Source organism: Macaca thibetana, chromosome 2 (assembly GCF_024542745.1).
Source record: "Macaca thibetana thibetana isolate TM-01 chromosome 2, ASM2454274v1, whole genome shotgun sequence".
Lineage (NCBI taxonomy): Eukaryota > Metazoa > Chordata > Mammalia > Primates > Cercopithecidae > Macaca > Macaca thibetana.
Window position 1 is genome coordinate 36,483,988 of NC_065579.1, and position 20,297 is coordinate 36,504,284.

Here is a 20,297-nt window from a genome sequence, read left to right on the forward strand (position 1 = left end):
ATGCTATAGGAGAGACGGTCATGGAGGGGACAGAGGATGAAAGGGCCTCACCACTCAGACCAAACATGTGCTCCGGGCCTTGATGCATCCAGAGAATTCTCGCAGCAGAGAAGAGAGGAAAAGGCATTCCGGCAGAGACAATGACATGAGCCAAGATGCGGAAGCATAACAGTGTCACTCCAAGAGCAGCAGGAGCAGGGAAGTCGGCTAGACCACAGGATGAGGGACAAGCAGTAGGCAATGGGAGATGACACTGAACGTGGAGGTAGGGCATGATTTTGAGGACCTTGAATGACATGGGGAGTAGTTGAGGCTTTGATCCACACTGACAGGACCCACTGCACAGGCCTGGGAGGAGGCCTTTGTCACCCACCACTGCCAAGAACACCAACCAACCAACCGTCTCACTGTTTTCAAGGGGACACTAACAAGAGGCATAAGTAACTTAATAGTAAAAAATCCAAATAATATATGAGATCATTCACATACACACATGCATGCACAAAAATAAATGAATACCAAGTCAGACTTCAGAACTAAGTCTGCTGCAGCTGTCATCTTGAATTCAAACCGATCCAGTAGAACTCCCCTCATTAGGAGGACAGGCTTGGTGCTACAAAGCCCTGGCCCAGAGAGGATACAACAAAGACAAAGTGTGACCAAGGTGAACATCCCACAGTCCACGCCTGAGGCTGTGCACATCAGCCAGGGCCCCTCTCCCAGAGCCTCTGTCAATTCCTATGGTCAGTTCCACCAAGTCCATGGGCTAGCCAGTATTTCAGACCACAGCAGAGCAGAAGCAGAGGTAAAGTAAAAATTGAGACCACAGCAGAGAAAGAGTAAAGATGAGAGAGAGGTGGACAGAGGGGCTGTATTTAAGGCAAGGAGGATAATTGGTCCAGAGGGAGAGAGACAGACTAAAAAGTAGACACAGAGCTGCAATCTGCAGTGAGCTGTGCTCCACATACTCTGTAAATCCAGAAAGGCGGAGGGACATCTTAGAAGAGCAGTCCCTGGTGTGTTCTATAAATATTTGTCCTTTGAGAACTCGATGACCAAGGGATTCCATGATCAAATACATCTGGGAGATCCTACACACTATATCTCTCTTTCAATAAATCAAAACCATCCACTGATAAGAGTCAGGCTCTGAGAAGCCCTGCAGCACAGCAGATTTACTTTTGTTCGCCCAGTGTTCCCTAAATCTGTACAAGCTCTGAACCCACCCGCCCCACACCTACCAACACCTGTTGGAATTAGTATCTCACAGAATCCACTGGTGTAGAAAAATGCATTATCATTTGTCTCTATCTAAGGAAGAAAACAGCACCTTTTTTCCTTAAAAGAGTTGAAATGATTACGTTTGGTGCCTTTTGCAAAAAGCTATAGTTGCATGGAAAATTCACTTTACTTGCACAAACCTCCCTACTCACCAGGGTACCAGGAAAGTGACATGGTATTAACCCCCAAGAGCTTGGCCTTCAGGGCACCTGGAACCACCTCTGGGCCTCTGGTTGATCCTAGACTACCCCTCCAGGGCCAGGAGCTGCAGAGGTCACTGCATCCAGCCTCCTGCCCATGTAGGGCAGGGCAAGCTCATCACACCAGCCTCTCCAAGGAAGGAAGTGCCTCAGCAACCATGTGTGTATGCGCGCGCACGTGTGTGCATGTGTGGGCGTGCGTGCATGTGTGCGCATGTGTGTGCGTGCGTGTGTGCGCGTGTGTGCGTGCACATGCATGTGTGTGTGCGTGCGTGTGCGCGCATGTGTGCGTGCGTGTGTGCGTGCGCACGCATGTATGTGTGTGTGCGTGTGTGCGTGTAGAGGGCAGGGAGCGAAAGAGGAGGTCCCAGCAAACACAACCATTACAACCATGCATGAGATGCAAGCTCGCCTAACACTCTCATTTTCACCTCTCTCAATTTTCATCTTGTTCCTCTTCCACATGATGACTCCCCTGAATAACCAAACACTATCATGGTTTGGATCTGCCTGTGAGGAACAAGAGAACACAGACTCTCTATTTTTAGAATTTTCCTCTGGAAAATGTTTCCTTTACCAAGGTGTGGATTTTCAGAAGGCTCAAGCTCTTTACAGGGATGGGGCCAGTATAGAGGTGCGAAGCTCCTCCATAGCGAAATGACACCCTGGGAACCCAGGGCCATTCCACTCCCACCCCAGCTCGGCAAGTTTCAAAGAGAGGCCGGCTGCTGCCAGGTGATATGGAGGGTGAGCACCCAGGACCTCACCTGGTATGTGTTGTCGAAGCTGTCGTACATGAACCTCGTAATCAGAGACGTCTTCCCGACTGTAAAACAACAAAGAGAGAGGCTTTCAGTCACGGCATCTGAGCTAGGCTCTTCTAAACACACTGCATTTGAAGAAAACAGATAAAACCAAAAAGCACAGAGGAAAGGCCGAGTTGCAGAAATACAGAAGTGGGAGATAGGTCCCTGCCAAGGACCCCGTGGTGTGGCCACCGAGTCTCTATCCCAGGTGGGCTGAGAGCTATTCCTGCCAGGCACCAGGCTGCTGCCAAGGAGGAGGTGTCCCACTGCCCCATGAATTTCCACTACCCAAATCCAGGTCTTCCTTGACCCAGGAGAACCCAGCTGATGCAAGAACCATCTATGAAGAATCAGGGTAAGTGACGCGAAACAGGAGGCTCCTCTCGTACTTGCCCACCTACACTTGGTTGTTGGTCATACACTGGGATGGAAACCTGCCCTTTATTTCCTGTTAATTCAGCCTGAAGATTGGTGGGGACAGTGGTTTTCTAAGGAACCAAGGGCGGGGAGGCAAATGTCATTTCCCAGTGTCTCTCATGGACAGGACTATTCTTTGTGTACCTGACCGTCCCGCTCATTGCAGGATGGTTAGTATACCTGGAACCCCGCTGGGCAAATGCCAGGAGGATCGATCCCCAGTCACTGTGACAACTGTGGACTCATTCACACATCTGCAAATGCCCTATAGGGGCAGTGATACCCCAACTGAGAACCACTGGCAAGGCTGAGAGAAACCAGGATGTCTCTTGGGAATCCTACAAATGCTGCTAATTTCCCAGACTGTAGAATTTGGCTTTTGACCTCACCCTGGGCAGCTCCCCTGGGGCCTGGCAGTGACAGAAATGTCAGCTGCTGCATTTCTAACCATCTAGAGTGGGAGAAGAGGGCAGTTAAGGGACATTCATTAGGACAGGCCCTGCACGGTGCTTCTCTGTACTATACCATCATGTCTGCGCCATGGCCCTGGGAGGCTCAGTGAGGAATCTGTCCAGCTGTGCTGGCTCAGAGCCCTCTCTGCACTGGGCTGCAGGAGGACAGGTAACGCTGGCAGGCAAAGCAAAAGCGCCCTCGCCCTCCCATTTCCCAGGCTGGCAGGACATTCGCAAGCTGTGCCTGGTGGGGTGGCTGGTCACTCCCTGGAGGGAGCAGGACAAGCCAACGGGACCCCTTGGCAAAGGCCCTTTACCAGCTTTGAAGCCTCAACGGTGCACCACGTAACAGACAAGTGCAGTTAGCTCCCAGCCGCCAGCATGTGCTAGGGGAAAGATGATCATCTACTCAGAAGGAGCATCTGACTCACTGTGTTTGGGGTGAACTCGGAAGACCCCATCTTTAACCCAAATTTGGTTAGCTGGATTGAAATCCTACTGGGGTACTTTTCAGCTGTGTCACCTTGAGGTGATCCCCATCCCAGGACCTCAGTTCCTCATTTAAAAATGGATATATTAACAATGAAGACTTCAGGGGGCTGTAGTAAGAACTAAATCAGGTAAAAAGTACAAGGCACATGGGAAATGTTTTAAAGTGGAAGGAGGCAGCAGGTAACTGAGCTAGGTAAGGCAGTTTCCGGAGTATCAGATGGAAAAAATATATGTATCACCACCACCCCAGCCCTCAACTCTGGGTGGCACTCAAGTCATCCCCATTTCACACAATGGGCAATTAGGTGGCAGCTCCTGGCCCAGGGTCGGAGCTGAGTGGGGCTGGGATGTGGCTGCCTGACCAGGTGCTCAGTTCCTATCCAGGTCTTCCTTGATAGGTCATGCTGGGTTCAGGATTCTGCCAGGTCAGGATTCTGCCCTTGTTGGAGAATACTGACCACCATGCCAACCCTGGGTGGTCAGTGCCAGAAGTGAATTGTAGGGTACCAGCTGGTGTCAGAACAGCCCCATTTTTAAAAGAACATTTCTGGGGTGAGCAGAAATGTGCCCAGGATCTCTTCTAATTATACCTGGAAGCAGCCTTTTACACTTCTGATAGAAATGAGGCTGTAAAGAGCATTCTGACTGCTTTCAATCTCCCCTTAAATTTCACATGAAGGTGAGAAGTAGGGGGCCTCCCACACCTGGAGGATCAGCTCTGAGGCCATGAAGCCACAGGCACCTGGCTGAGGACCACAGAGGGAAAAGTGGGGCAACCCTGAGCTAGCAAGAGGCAGATGCAATTGGGGAGAACAAGGCATCCTCCTTTTTGAGAGGCCGTGGAAAATTACTGCCTCCTCAGGAAGAGAGGCATCCCGGGGTGCGCTGGTCACTTCCCTAGGCAGCGATGCCCTGCATCTTGCACCTTAGGGAAAGGGGCGTGCATCAGGGATCAGGGTGGGGAGATGGACGGGAAGATACTGAGCCTCTTCTCCCGGTAGGTTCCTCCCTGGGGCCTCCAAGCACAGCGAGGAGAGAAAGCAGAATCTCCAAAAAGCCACTAAGGGCACAGGAAGTTCATGGAGTAGCTGAGAACTTGGAAATCCCTGCAACACCGTCCAATGCCAAGGTGCCCCTCCTTGAGACACCAGCCACTGGCAGTGAATTAGTACCGGCTCACAGGTCTAGGTGGCAGGAAAACATCCCCCAAAAGTTTTTTACTGGGACTGTGCAGGAGGAGCTTTTAGGTGTGGGGTCCTGGCCAGTGCCAATATTTTCTATGGGGGAATGCACAGAAAATAGGACCATAATACGCAACACATGACCCCAGCATTTACAGAGCATGTTCCAGGCACACAGTAGGAGCTGAGTCAGGCACAGAATTGACATGAGAACAGTAAACAGAGGAGACGTGGCACCTGCCCATCGAAGCTTGCAGCAACACCCGGCACCACACCTCCCAGCCCTCAACTCTGGGTGGCACTTATGTCATGCGCACTTCACACAACGGGCAATAAGGTGGCAGCGCCTGCCCCAGGGTCAGAGCTGAGTGGGGCTGGGATGTGGCTGCCTGATCAGGTGCTCAGTTCTTATCCAGGTACTCCTTGATAGGTCATGCTGGGTTCAGGATTCTGCCAGGCCATTATTGCCATTGCTGTGGCGCTCCAGGGAACAGCCCGTCCCAGGCCAAGTCTGGAACTGGGGGCCTTTCTCTACTTGGGAGGGGCTTGATACAATCTGAAAGGTCAGAAACTGGTCACTGAGGTGCCCTGGAGGTGCTCTGTCGGGCACAAGGAGGGCTTGGAAAGTGAGAATTTTAAAATCTGGGGCCCAGCACCCCAACTCAGGCTTGAAACGGATGAGGGACTCATTCTTGCTTTGATGCAAAAGGCAATGACTTTACGCTATTCCTCTAAGCTTGTTTTTCTCATTTCTCGGAGCTGAAGCCTTCTTCCCCACCTCAGAGCCTGCTAAGACGACCCATGTTCTCATCACACCAGCCAGGGTAATGTGTTATACCCCTGCAGTGGTATCCAAGACCCTTGACCTCCATGCTTTGTCTCTGGGGAAGCGTCCGCAGACCTGAGGCAGAGCTTAGTAAAAGGAGCTCCTCTTGTCCATTTCTGCCCAGCCTCTGCCCATGGTATTACATAAAGGAGCTGAGTGGGTAAGGGGTTGCCCTGCGCTAAGCTCCTCTCCCCTCTAAAGGGCAAAGACCCCTTCCCTCAGCCCACATCTGCCCTCAACAACTGCCCAGGGTGGAAGGTGCTGGAACCTGCAAATGGAGAGCTTGCACACTGCATCTACCTGGCTACTTTCTCAGTCCCCCAACCATAAAGGGTGGGCAGTACCCATCCCTAGCCACCTGACCGGGTACTCCCACTCAGCCTGAGAGCAGTAGCACAGGGCATCCCAGCAGCCCTGCAGGCGGGCAGGTGGAAGAGCCAGGAGCTCCTCCTGTGTCCCCCTGCCTCGCAACAGCTGCCAGAGCTTCTGTGGGAGCTGTCCTCCCGCCAGCTCTGTTCTCAAGGTCACACCGCCGTGCTTCTACCGCAGTTCTCGGACACCACTGCAGCAAAGTGGAGCTTTTCCTGAGGACAAAGATTCAGCTCCACTGGCAGGTTTTATTAAAAATAAGCAGGCAAATCATTATTGAGCTTTTTTATTTTCTCTCTGCTCATGGCTCAGCAATATTCTTGTAATCTTCTGGTAGTTTAGTCCCACATGATTAAGCAGGGAGATGCATTTCTCCTTTTTCAACCAAATGAGGGTGAGAAAATTCATTACTGAGCATTTACCAGGAGATGCTAGAAAGAAGGAGAGGAAACTCAAACTCTTACTGGGCCTCTATTTGGCAGCAGACGAGAATTTGGCACTTTATTTAGGTTCTCTCATTTAATCCTCATCACAATCCAATGAGTTAGTTATTATTCCAAGGTCACAGAGCTGGGAAGTGGTGGAGCTGGAATAGGAGCACAGATTTGAGCCAGAGTCGATGCCTCATCCACTCTGCTGTGCTGGTTTATGTAAAGGTCTGACAGCAGCAAAGCGGCAGATCCCAAAGGCAGGGGTGCAGGTGGCCGGGCAGTCTGGATGGCTGCAAGGAGGGGGCAGGGCAGCCGTGGGGCTGGGGAAGGCTGTGGGTGGGGGTGAAGGGGAATTCCAGACAGAGGGAACAATGTGCACAAAGGCACAGAGGCAGGGAGAGAAAACGCTCGTGAGAAGAAACAGGAGGCAACAGGCTAGGTTGCTATGGGGGAAACACTCGGAGGTCCCTCAGCCTGAGGTTCGTCTCAGGGCAAGTGGAGCCAGACACAGTGTGTGGGGAGGAGTGAGCGGCAAACACTGTTCATGGAAGCTCCATGTGGCTGTCAGGTTGATTTAAGCCAAACCCATCTCTGGGGCCAGTTGTGGAGGGAGGGAGGGGCAGACAGAAGCACGACGGCAGGGGCAGGGGCCAGACGGCACAGGCCATGTCAGCCACATGGAGGAGCACAAGGGCATTCCAGCCCAAGGGCAGTGGGAGCTTCAGAAAGGATCTTCAGCAGAAGGATGGTGTGAACAGGTGTGGCAGTTCATAATTTCCATAGTGAGCTCATAAAATATTCCCACCCCATGTGCTCTTCTTACAATCCAACTCTGACATTCCATTATGGGGTGAATATGGGCAGGCCTGTGACTACGGCAGAAATGGCCCTGTGGGAATCCCAAGGCTAGCTTAGAAAGAACAGCACAGCTTCTGCCTGGAGCGCATTCACACTCACACACTCTGGAAGCCAGCCCTGCAACCCAGCTACCATGCTGCGAGGAAGCCCAAGAAAGCCTACAGGAGGAAGACACGCATGCAGCAACCAACTGGGGCCCCCAGCCAACAGCAACCAGCAGACCTGTGAGTGAGTGAGCCTTCAGGTGACTCCTGCCGGCAGACTTCAAGTCGCCTTCAATGCTGCATGGAACAAAGCCACAACTTCCCTACCAGGTCCTACTCAAACTACAAATTTGTGAGCAATGTAAATATTCTTACGGTCTTGAGCCACTAAGTTTTGGGGTGGTTTGTTACACAGCATTAGGTAATCAGAGCAATAGACTTGTGCTTTAAAAAGAAGAAAACTTGTTAGTCCATTCTCACACTGCTATGAAGAAATACACGAGACTGGGTCATTTATAAAGGAAACAGGTTTAATTGACTCACAGTTCCCCATTGCTGGGAAAGCCTCAGGAAACTTACAATCGTGGCAGAAGGCAAAGGAGAAACAGGCACCTTCTTCACAGGGCAGCGGGATGGAATGAGTGCAAGCAGGGGAAATGTCAGATGCTTATAAAACCATCAGATCTCATGAGACCTCACTATCACAAGAACAGCATGGGGGAAACTGCCCCCATGATCCAATCACCTCCAGCTGGTCCCGTCCTTGACACGTGGGGATTATGGGGATTACAATTCGAGGTAAGATTTAGGTGGGGACACTCTGCTACAGAATGGCCTACGGAAGCCGGACTGGGGGCAGAAATCTTGCCAGAGATGGAGGATCTCAGTGAACAATGCAGAGGTGGTGGGGCTGGAGAAAATGGGGAGGAGAGCAGGGGACAGGACCAGTGACTGGTCAGATTCAGAGAGGAGCCCAGAACTCCTCCCTGCGACCTGGGTTCGTGGCCATTAGATGCTAGAGCTAGTCCCTGAGCCCAAGCCAACTGGGCAAGGAAAAACACCAAGCAATCACCTTGGATTCAGGTCACTCATAAAAGCCTTCTTCATAATTGTCAGATCAAAAGCACAAATGCCAGCACTGCATTCAGAAAAAGCAATTAACAATAATCACTCAATCTCCTGAGCTAAAGATGTAAGCTTATTTTTCACTATTGGCATCAGCATGAAACAGTTTTCTTACCCTAGTGAGAACTACTGTCCCAGGGGTCTTGCACACCCATGGGGATGTCCAGAGGAGCTTGGTCCCATGTACCCTAGAAATCCCACCAATGCAGGGTGCACCGGATTCTGGCCCTTCACAATCAGCTACCACTGCCTACCTGGACCTCACCTACCTGGACCTCACCTATGGGGGCCATTCACTCCATCAGTGCCCCACCATGGGCCCCAGGCCCCCATCTCACTGGCAGGTCCCAGGTAAACAGATTCTTGTACATTATGGTGGTTTCTAGGTAGTTGCAGAAGCCAGTGAGGCCTCTCCAGCCATTCAGCAAACATCCACTGGGGCTCATTGTGTACCAGTCCTGTGCAGGGCACAGAATTTGTAGTGACAAAGCAGATGCACCTCTGGCCTCAAGCAATCCATATCCAGTGGTGAAGTGAGACACCGATCCAAATACTAAAATGCCAGGCAATACGGGAAGGGTCTCCTGAGAGGCCCATACAAGGAAAGGCCACTCTGCTGGGAAAATCAAAGTAACCTCTTGAAAGAAGCACCATTTGGGCTGAGCCTTGATTGATGGAGATGAGGGAGTCACAGGGAATGACATTCCTGGGGGAGGAACTGAATGAAACCACAGTCGTGTGAGGCTGAGATTCCTTTGCTTAAAATCATTTGCCCACATTTCTCCACTGCTGCCACATGACGCCAAATCCACCCAGGGCTTCGGGGTCAGTGGCTATGAGGACTTCTGGTCTTGTCTTGTGCCCACATCACAGGCTGAAAGCTGAGTGGGCGGTAAGTCCCCAGACTCCTCCACTGACACTGCCTCCCTCCACGAAGGACAGCTCTCCTCCCTGTTGCCTCCACAGCGGGTGTGGATGTGGGTGGAGAGGCTGCTGTAAGGGCCAGAAACTGGGAAGAGCGGGAGGCAGAGCACAGACTTTAGCCAGAGACTGCATGGAGGGTTTGCCAGGACCTGGCAGAAGGTGCACCACCCACTAGCTAGCCCCTCGCACAGCCAAGCCAGAACCCTGGCACACAATCTGCTCTTGGCTGTGCATCCACACTTACCACACACACCAGCTCCTCAGAGCTCCTGGCCAAACAGTGGGATCCTGATCCTCCTGGGGTTCACAGAGCTGGGCTCAGGGCCTAGGGCCCCAGGAGTTCTGGGAGGAGATGGCAGGCAGGACAGATGTGGCATAACTCACTGCCATTTCTAGGCCACCCTGGTGGGCTGCCCACCTCTCAGATGCCTGTGTTTTCAGGAAAACAGTCCCTATGCCAGGGAAAGAACCTCTGCATCCCTGGTCCCCAGCCCCCAGCAGCCAGGCCCATTTCAGATAATGTCTGCAGCTGCCAGAAGGTAGTCCTCAGGGCTGAAAAGGCAAATCTGCTTCCTCATTGTGCAGACCAGTAACCCAGTCCTAGCAGAGACCCGGCTGACTCAGTCATCCCATCAGCTCAGTTTCTAGAACAGAAGTGGGAATTGCTGGTATAAATGCTGAGAAGGACCTGCAGAGGGACTTGGCTCTTGTCCTGCAGCTGGGAAAGAGGCCAGGCTACTCACATCCCTGCTGCACAGGGCCCTTGTGGGGAGGCCTCCACCATCCTTGTAACCTCTGCTCATAGTCTACCACTCCTGGCCTGACTGTGAGGTGCGGTCCCCAGGCCCTGTGGTGACAAGCGAAACAGAGACACCAGCTATATCCGTCAACCAAACAGAGTGTGTAGCCCCATTCTTCCTCAAAGGCGGGTAAGCTTGGGAGCCAGGTTCCCCGCTCCACACCCCACCCTGCCACCCTGGGCTCCAAAAGGCAGCCCCACACTGGGCATGCATCTTTGGCAGCTCCTACTAGAGCCCTGAGGGGCTGGCTGGCTCACCGTAGGCTAAATGAGGAAACACGTGAAAAACCCCATTTCAAACCATCCCCCAAAAGACTCAGATGGTAATTAAGAAATATGTAAAGCTCTTCATTGGACACTTTAATTAAGTGTGTTAATTCCCTCTGCTAGAGGACGCTCAGCCGCCTGGGCCTCACCCAGGGATCCAGAGAAGATGGAAAGGGGAGGGTAGAGGGGAGGGAGGAGTCGAAATAAGGTGAGGGAGGGAGGGGTCAGCCAGACAGTGGCGCAGGCTGGTATGGCCCAGGCCCTTCTCCTGCACCAGCGAGGAGGCAGACCGATGCCTGACCCTCTCACTTCTCACTTCTCCACTGAGTGCCCCATCTCACTATCCTGCACCCACCCCATCTCCTCTATCCAAGCTCAGGGGGCCCAGTAAGCCTGCCCATCACAGCAAGAAGGAACAGGGCGAGGACATCCTAAAGGATCCCATCCACATAACAGTTATGGGATCCCATCCTAAAGGATCCCATACACATATGTCAATGTACATAACAGTACATTGACAAGGGCAGAAAAAGGAAAGGCAAAATAAAAGTCCCTTGTGATCAGGAAAACTAAGATTCTAGACAGGAGTGTTCCCAGGATGGCTGGTCCCCCAGCTCCTCCTGAACACCTTCAGCAGCTCTGTAGTTGCCGGGGACATGATGGTCTGCTGGGGCTCCACATGGTGACTGGCTGGAGAATGTAAGATTTAGTCTCAGTTTTCCTTCCTATACCAACACCCTGGACCTCCTCCTGCTTTTTTCCCCCAGAGGCTGCACCTTTAACGCAAAGAGGCAAATTCCAGAGAAACATGCTGCCAGCACGGCTGGGCTGGGAGAGGCCCCATCCTCAGGGACCCGACCAAAGCCCTGGCTGCCACAGAGGAGGGCTCAGCCCCCTCTCCTGCCCTGCACAAGGTGCTATCATCTTCGGTTTTCTTCTTTTCTCTCTAGCTTCCTCTCTTCCTGCCTCCACCCCAAGGTTTATTGAGGTACAATCAACAAACAAAAAATGTATATATTCAAGGTGTAAAATGTGATGTTTTAATATATAGAGAGTTGACCCTTGAAGAAGGCAAGAGTTTGGGCACTGATACCCTGCATAGTCAAAAATCCTCATATGACTTTTGAGTCCCCCAAAACTTAACTATTATAATAGGCTACTGTTGACCAAAGCCTTCCTGATAACATAAACATTGATTAACAGGTATTTTGTGTGTTGTATGTATTATATACTCTATTCTTAAAATAAGCTATGTGTTATACGTATTATATATTCTTATAATAAACAAGCTAGAGAAAAGAAAATTATGAAAATCATAGGGAGGAGAAAATAGATTTACTGTTCATTAAGTGAAAGTGGATCATCATAAAGGTCTTCATCTTTGTCGTCTTTACGTTGAATAGGCTGAAGAGAAGGAGGACGGGAAAGGGTTGGTCTTGCTGTCTCAAAAATGGCAGAGAAGAGGTGAAAGAGGTGGACAGGGAGGCAGAACAGGAAGGCACACTGGTGTGAATTTTATTGAAAAATATCTACCTTTAAGTGGATATGCATAGTTCAAACCCATCCTGTTCAAGGCTTATCTATCTATCTATCTATCTATCTATCTATCTATCTATCTATCTATCGTCATGCTTTGCTTAATGACAGGGATAAGTTCTGAGAAATGCATCATTAGGTGATTCTGCCGTAGTGCAAACATCATAAAGTATGCTTCCCAAACCTAGATGGTACAGCCTACTACACACCTAGGCTATAATGGTACCCTACTGCTTCTAGGCTGCAAACCTGCACAGCACATTATCGCAGTGAGTACTGTAGACAATTGTAACTCAGTGGTATTTGTGTATCCAAACATATTTAAACAGCAAAGGTACAGTAAAAGTACGGTATAAAACATAAAAATTGAATAGAGCCATAGGACTGGAAGCTGTTCTGGGTGAGCAAGTCAGTGAGTGGTGAGTAAATGTGAAGGCCTATGACATCACACAGCAATAGACTTTATAAATACTGTATATTTAGGCTACACTAAATCTATTTAATAATTTTTTCTTTCTTTAATAATAAATTAAACTTAGCTCACCACAACTTTTTTTACTTTATAAACTTTTTAATTTGTTTTAACATTTTGACTCTTTTGTAATAACACTTAGCTTAAAATACATACATTGTACAGCTATACAAAAATTATTTCTTTGTATCCTTATTCTATATGTTTTTGTCTATTAATTTTTTTTTTTACTTTTTAAACTTTTTTGTTAAAAACTAAGAGACAAGCATACACATTAGCCTAGGCCTACATGGGGTTGGGATCACCAACATCGCCGTCTTCCACCTCCACGTCTCCCACCAGAAGGTCTTCAGGGGCAGTAACACACATGGCACTGTCATTTCCTGTGATAACAATACTGCTTTCTGGAATTCCTCCTGAAGGACCTGCCTGAGACTGTGTTACAGTTACCTTTTTCAAAAAAAACAAGTAGAATGTGTACACTCTAAAATAACAACATAAAGTATAGCATAGGCAATCTTTGGAATAGGAATAGGCAAAAATAGGAATTTTTGAGCTCCATTATAATCTTACGGGACGACCTTCATATATGTGGTCTGTCATTAACCAAAACACTGCTATGCAGCACATGACTATATATACATTGTGGAATGATTACCACAATCAAGCTAATTAACATATTAATTGCTTCACATAATTACATGTTTGTGTGTATGTGTGTGATAAGAATACTTAAGATCTACTCGACAAGACACAGAAAGACAAATACTGCATGATCTCACTTATAGTGGAAACTAAAAAAGTAGAACTCATACAAACAGAGGGTAGAAGGGTGGTTACCAGGGGTCAGAGGTAGGGAAATGATGATTAAAGGGTACAAATTTGCAGTTATAAGAGAAGTAAGTTCTGGAGACCCACTATACAGCATGGTGACTCCAATTAATAATAATGTATACTTGAAATTTCCAGCTTTTCTTCTTCACGTTCCAAAGCCCCCAGGCCCAGCCTGCACACCAGTCTTGGCATCAGTCCTTCCATCCTCCCGCAGAGCCTCCGGAGCTCTCAGGACACTGCAAATCATCCCGGTCCTGGGGCTTCTAAACTGAGAGTCCATACCTGACTTGAGATTTCCTCTTGTCCCCCAGCCTGAAGCAGATGCTCAGGGCACTAGGGACAATCCATTTCTCTACCTGCTACAGTCAAGTCTGCTGTGAGGACTAATGACTTGGGCTACGCTGCCCACAGAATGCATCCCATTACCTTACCCCAAGAAATGTTGGAGCCAAGAGTCACCCCAGCTTCAACATCAGGCAGAGGCGAACCGAATGCACTGGTGTGGAGGGAGAGGCAGTGCTATCCGGAATGCGACTACTGTGCACAAGGAGTACTTGTACTTATGACTCATGAAAATAAGATTTGAAAACATAATTATTTAAAATAGTATCAGAATAAAGTAGCTATATATCAAAACAACGAATAGCCTCCCAGTCCCTCTGAATACCCCTACTGTGTTTGGGGACGTCCAAAACCATTCTCCCCAGTGTAGAAGCCTCCTTTGCAGCTATCTTGTAGGCACATAACTGAGCCTTCTCCCAACAGATGTTCACGCAAGACTACCAGATTCAACTGACATGAATCTGGTGAGACAGAGAATTCCCTCTGGATTCTAAATTCAGGGGCAGCCATGATGTGCGTTTCAACAATGGCACCTGCCAGAACCCATCATAGGAGCTGCGTCTTCCCCTGGACCAGTTCTATATGACTCGGGCTGCTGTTCCAAGCCCAGATCTCTGACCCTCCCATGGATTCTATGAACTTCCCAATCATTCCTCTAATACATTCACTATTTGCTCAAATCTGCTGGATAGAGACAGTTTCTCTCTCTTATTCACAACTACAAATGCCGAGAGAGATAAAATATAAGGCAAAAGTTATGTAAGCTAAAAAGAGAAAGCTAGACCAAAAATTTGCTTACCAAAAAAAACCTTGAAAAATCTTCCCTAATTATTGAAGTAAGACTAAGAAACTGTCTAAGCTCTCCGGAAGCCAAAGGGGAAAAAAAGAAGCACGACCAACAGTAAGATTCACAGTGTTCAGGAGATTAAACTACATCAATTGCTAATATTGAGTTTTTATAAGAGCTGGGCAGCAGAAAGTTCTCAAAAAGAGTCTGGAGTGCAGAAATTTTGTTGCCACTTAAAGGGGAAGTCTACACATTTATACAATCAACTGGATGAACATCCCAGATGAAAATCAAGGCTGATAAACCAGACCACACAACACTGCCTGCCCAGACTGATGATCCCTACAAACAAACGAATACACAAAAAAACAAAAGTCCCAAGACTTTAGCTCTGGTCAAAATGGAGTAACAGGGACCAGATTTAGCCTCTAACCTGAAACGACCAAAAGACAGACAAGATATATGAAACAACGATTTTCAAGTCATTGGATATTAGGCAATGATGACCCCTGAGATACACGAAACAAAGGAGGGGAGCCCCACAGATTACTGCCCTCAGAAAATTTCAGGCCACAGCACAGGGAGTGGGGACCCAGGTGAAACCCAGTGGACACCCTAGGTTGAGAGGATAGGGCTGAGGCTCAGAGAAAACAAAGCAGCTAGAGTTCAGAAGATGGAATACCAGAGAGGAGGGAGGCGCAGAAAGGGAATTGCGGAGACCTGCACAGGGTTTCCCTCAAGCCTTCAGCTGAGCACTGATCAGCAAATGTGTATGAGGAAACTACTTGAGACTGGGGAAAGACTGCCCAAATGGACTAGAGGAAACAGTGCTTGGCATCCACACCAGCCTGCAGACAGTGCTCATTCCCAGCAGCCACAGCAGAAAGTCTCATCATTCACAGGATGCTGGGGAGAGTTCTCAGAAGGGCGGGGCCTCATAGTGGGTAATAATTAGCCATATACTGAGCCCTACTCTGGCCACAGCTAGCAAATCTTAAGAATATTTATGGGAATAGAAAAACTATCCACACACAACATGGCAAAATCACAATGTCTGATATCCAATACAAAATTATCAGGCATGTAAAAAAGAAAACAGACTCATAAAGAGGAGAAAAAACAATCAACTGAAACCAACCCTAAACTGACAGAGATATTATAATTAGCAGATAAAGATATTAAGAAATAGTTCTTATATATAACTGTTACATAATATATATATTATATACAACTTAGTTACTATATATTATATATAACTTAGTTATTATATATAGTATATATGTTATATGCTATATCTTAGTATAATAACATATAGTATGTTTAAGAAGTTACACAGGGGAGAAAAATAGACTTTCAAAGACACAAATCAAACTTCCAGAGGTAACAACTACTGGCTGACATGATTAGACAGCTTAGATGTTGCAGAAGAAAAGATCAATGAACCTGAAGACAGTAATAAAAATTACCTAAAGTGAAACATGGTGAAAAAAGAACGAAAATAAATGATCAGAACACCAGTAAGCTCCATGACAATGTCAAGTGGTCTAACATCCATGTAATTGGAGTCTTCAAAGGATGAAGGGAGAGGTAGTGACAGAAAAAATATTTGAAGAAATGACTGAAAATACTCCAAAATTAAAGCAAACTAGACATCCACAGATTCAAAAACCCCAAGCACAGGAAACATAAAGGAAACTACAGCAAGGCACATCATAGTCAAATTGCATAGTCAGTGATAAAGAAAAAAATCATAAAAGTAGTCAGAGAAAAAAAGACACATTATGTACAGAGAAACAAACAAAAAAAGGACAGTAGATTTCTCCTTAGAAACAATGCAAGCAAGAAGACAATGGTGCAGTATCTATAAAGTACTGAAAGAAAAAAACCTGTTAACCTATAATTCTATGTCCAGGGACAACATCTTTCGAAAGCAAAGGTGAGATGAAGACTTTTTCAAACATACAAACGCTGACAGAATTCATCACCAGCAGACCCTCACAACAAGAAATGTTAAAGAAAGTCCTTCAGGAAGAAGTGAAATGAAACCAGATGGAAATGCGGATTTATACAATGGAATGATGAACATAGGAAATGGTCACTACATGGGTATGTAAGATCTTTCTCTTATTTGAGTCTCTTTAAAGGATAATTGACTATTTAAACAAAATTAGCAAAAATATATTAGATCACAGACCTAAGAAAACATAGAGAAATATCTGTTACCCTGTCAGATGCTACACACACTGGGAGAAAATGAAGTACCACCTTGGAAACACTAAAAGAAAAACACTGTCAACATAGAATTCTATACCTAGCAAAAATCGTTCAAAAATGAAGGTGAAATAAAGGCATATGTTGAGACAATTCACTGCTAACACATCAATAATACAAGAAAGAAAGCTCTGTGGGCAGAAGGAGCAGTATACCTGCACATTCACACTTAGATCACATGTGGTCAGCATGTGCACTAAAGTCTGACTGACCTAGGTTTTAATCCTGGCTCTGCCACTCATTTCTTGTGTGATCTTGGGTTAGTTCCTATTCTCTCTGAGGCTCAGCTTTCTTCATACATCCAATAAGGACAAAAATGCCTATCTCACAGAATTGTTATGAATTCTATGAAAGCAGTAACAAGTTAAAATTCAGGGTATCTGGGTGAAAGGCATATGTAAAGTCTTTGTCCAATCCTAAAAGTCAGTCAAAATAAAAAGTTAAAGAAAAAATGGTAACTACTTTAATTACGTGCACACATCCATGTTTCTTAGATTCCTGGCACATTCAGAAAATGGCTTATTCTGACTAATTAAACATTCTGGTCAGCATGAAATTTTCCTAAGGAACTGGAATATAACTGTACTTGGCATCAACTCAGGATTCACGAAGGACCAGGACTTAGCTAGGCACTGCAGAACGGCTATGTGCGCCTCTAATCACAGGCCAGGAGATAGAGAAAGCCTGGCTCAATCAATTCAGTGGCCGGGGTCCATGCGTAACCACCATGTGTGCACATGCACAGAGAAGAATGCAAGTACACATATATACACATGTGTACTTGCTCAACTCAGCAGGCACCAAAGGTCCTGGTGTGGGTAAGAACTCTAGTTCCCCCCGTGTCTTAGCCATGAGGACTGACAGTCAAGGGCAATACCTTCAGGGTTACTTGAAAACCACCTGAAATCTGACCAAACAGCTTGTATAGACTGTATACCTCTGTGGTTAGCCCACTCATGCTCTGAATCCTCTCTGCCTTGCTGAGCCTTCTCACATACCCTTGGCAATTTCAAAAAGGAGCAGGATCTCTCCACCTGGACCTAAGAGCTTAGCACCAGCACCAGCACCAGCTAGCTTTGAGCGCTAGCCACCCTCCTTCCTCTTAGAGCTCAGAGAACAGGAGTCTACATCCTTAGCATACACAGTTACCCTCTGCCATAGCTTCCCTGGAGAGCTAGACTGGAGCAGGCAGAATACAGTCTATTTCAATTGGTTTGAGGCTCAACCCAACTCTGGCCAGACCCTACACAGGCCAATCCTGCCTGTGCATTTGAGCAGTTGCATGGGTGCTGTGAAGAATTAATTCATAGTGAGTATGTGTATGTTGTAGAGAAGGAGGAAGTTAAATTCCCACCACCATCTGATCTTTGACAAGGCTGGTATTAATGTAATTTGGTAGCTTATTTAACTGATAGGAAGTCTTGGCCCATTCAACCAGCACGGAGTTTGGCAAAGTAATGTACATGCTTTGATACCCAAGGCTTAACTGCTGGTAGTGATGATGTTAAAAGACTCAGTAATAGGAAAGGAAGGCTGAGGCAGGGAGAATGAGTAGACAGAGTACTGAGAGAAAAGCTTGTGTTTCCCAGGTTGTCAGCTGAGATCCAGTCAGAGGCCTGTGACAAGGCCAATGGGCCCATAACCCCCACCAATGACACAGCTGTGGCCTGGCCATGAGACCAAGCTTGCTCAGGTAAGTGGAAGGAGGACTCCAGACTGCAGGCTGATGTAGGCAAGGCATCATCCCAGATGCCCACCCCCTTCTCAGTGGAACTCTTGGCCTTGGCAGCCGTAGTGCTGACCTGCTAACCCAGGAGGTCCTGTGGTCTCCATGAACATAGGGAGCTGTCCCTGCACTTCTGCAGCCCCAGCTTCTCTTCCTGTCCTTCCATACACCCTCACACAGCCTGCTCACTGCTGCTCAACCTTTCTGCTTTGCCAAGGAGGAGGGCACAGGCCCAGCCTCTGCCCCTGCCCCTGCAGAGCCAGGTGGTGAGGGCAGCACAAGGGGCAGAGTGAATTTCTAGACCTCCTCATTCAGTCAACAGAAAGAACCCTCCTCCTGTCCCTAGAAGGACTCAATGTCACCTGCTCAGGATTGATTCGAGAGTAGGGATGGCCTTTCCAGTGAAGTTTAGAGATGAAGACCACTGACTCTGGGGTGGAAAATGCACGTTAGATCCCCAGGACCCTGGGCCTGGGAGTAGGCACAGGACCACCCAGCAGGCCAGGGGGCCCACTGTGTCTCTAGCCCTTATGGACAGAGACTGCTGGTCAGGCATCAGGGTCACCAGAGGGCCAGGCTGGGGGATGGATCAAGGGGAGCTATGTCAATGTCCACATATGCCCCCCTGGACTTGGATGGTTGGGCACCAGGGCAAGGAGATGGTGGCCAGGCTCACCCGTCCCCATGCTGCAAGCTCTCGGTCCCTAAGGTTAGCCCTTCTCAAAAGCAGCACCACAGACGAGCCACAGAGGAGACTGTAGCTGACCTTGTCAGAGGAGATGCGAAGAGCGGCCACAGAAGAGGGGCCACTTGCCCAGGATCACATAGCACCAGGGTCAGGGCCAGACACTATCTCTTTTGGTGCGCAGACCTCAGAGACCGCTCTTCTTACTCCTGCTTTTGCCACTAATCTGAGCCCAGAAGGCTTACCAATGTGTACCCGTGTCATGAGGCCCAAATGGAAACATACAACATGGGAAGTGCCAAGGAGCAGCAGAGAGTGAACCACACTAAAGTCCGGAAGCCCAGCTTCTAGAAGGATCACAGATGATCAGAGTAGCCCCAGAAAACCAGGTCAAGACAAGAAGGGCCTACAGAATGTCTGGTCTAGCCCTGCATGCCGCAGAGGAAAAATATGAGGCCTAGAAAGAAGAAAGGTTTACTCAGAACACAAAGACAGAACAGGAAGAAAGAACAATAGCAGATCAAGAGCCAGGGCCTGACCCCAGTGAGTGCTTCATGGGTTGGACCAGGCTGGCTACTTAACCTGGGACAGGTCTCAGCTCCTCCTGGACACTCCAATTCCTTATGTGTAAAATGAGACCATCTCAGGTGTCACCTTCCTCTAAAATCTTCATCCCATCTGTATTAGTTATCTGTATTCGCAAATACCAGCAATTCAGTGGCTTAAAACAATATATTAATACATTTATTATGTCACAGTTTCCATGGGTCAGGAGTCTGAACATGACTTAACTGGGTCCTCTGCTCAGCATGTAACAACGATGGAATCGAGGTGTCAGCTGGGCTACATTTCTTTCTGGATCAGGGAGTCATTTTCCAAGCTTGTGTGCTTGTTGACAGAATTTGGTTCCTTGTGGTTGTAGGACTTTCCCCCAGGGGCTGCTCTTATTTCCTGAAGGCCACCCACATCCCCTGCCACATGACCCCCTCACAGGCCCTCTCCCAGCACAGCTGCTTACTTCTTCAAGGCCAGCAAGAGGAGTCTCATAAAGAAACATAATCATGGGAGGGACTATCCCGTCACCTTTGAACCTCTGCCACATAAACTGATGAAAGGAACGCCACCCATCACCTTTGCCACACTATATTTGCTACAAGGAAGTCACAAATTCCATCAGCATTCAGGAGAGGAGCCTGCGCAAGGGTGTGACTCACCTGGGGTCACCTTAGGTT

At 48.0% G+C, this 20,297-nt stretch overlaps 1 protein-coding gene across 1 annotated transcript in view; it reads right to left on the reverse strand.

The window, feature by feature from the left end:
- RAB6B (RAB6B, member RAS oncogene family) overlaps positions 1-20,297 on the reverse strand; it is a 68,721-nt gene that overhangs the window by 35,381 nt on the left and 13,043 nt on the right. The window contains exon 2 of the mRNA XM_050779668.1: positions 2,249-2,307. Coding sequence (XP_050635625.1) covers positions 2,249-2,307 — 59 coding nt within the window. The remainder of the gene's footprint in view (positions 1-2,248; positions 2,308-20,297) is intronic.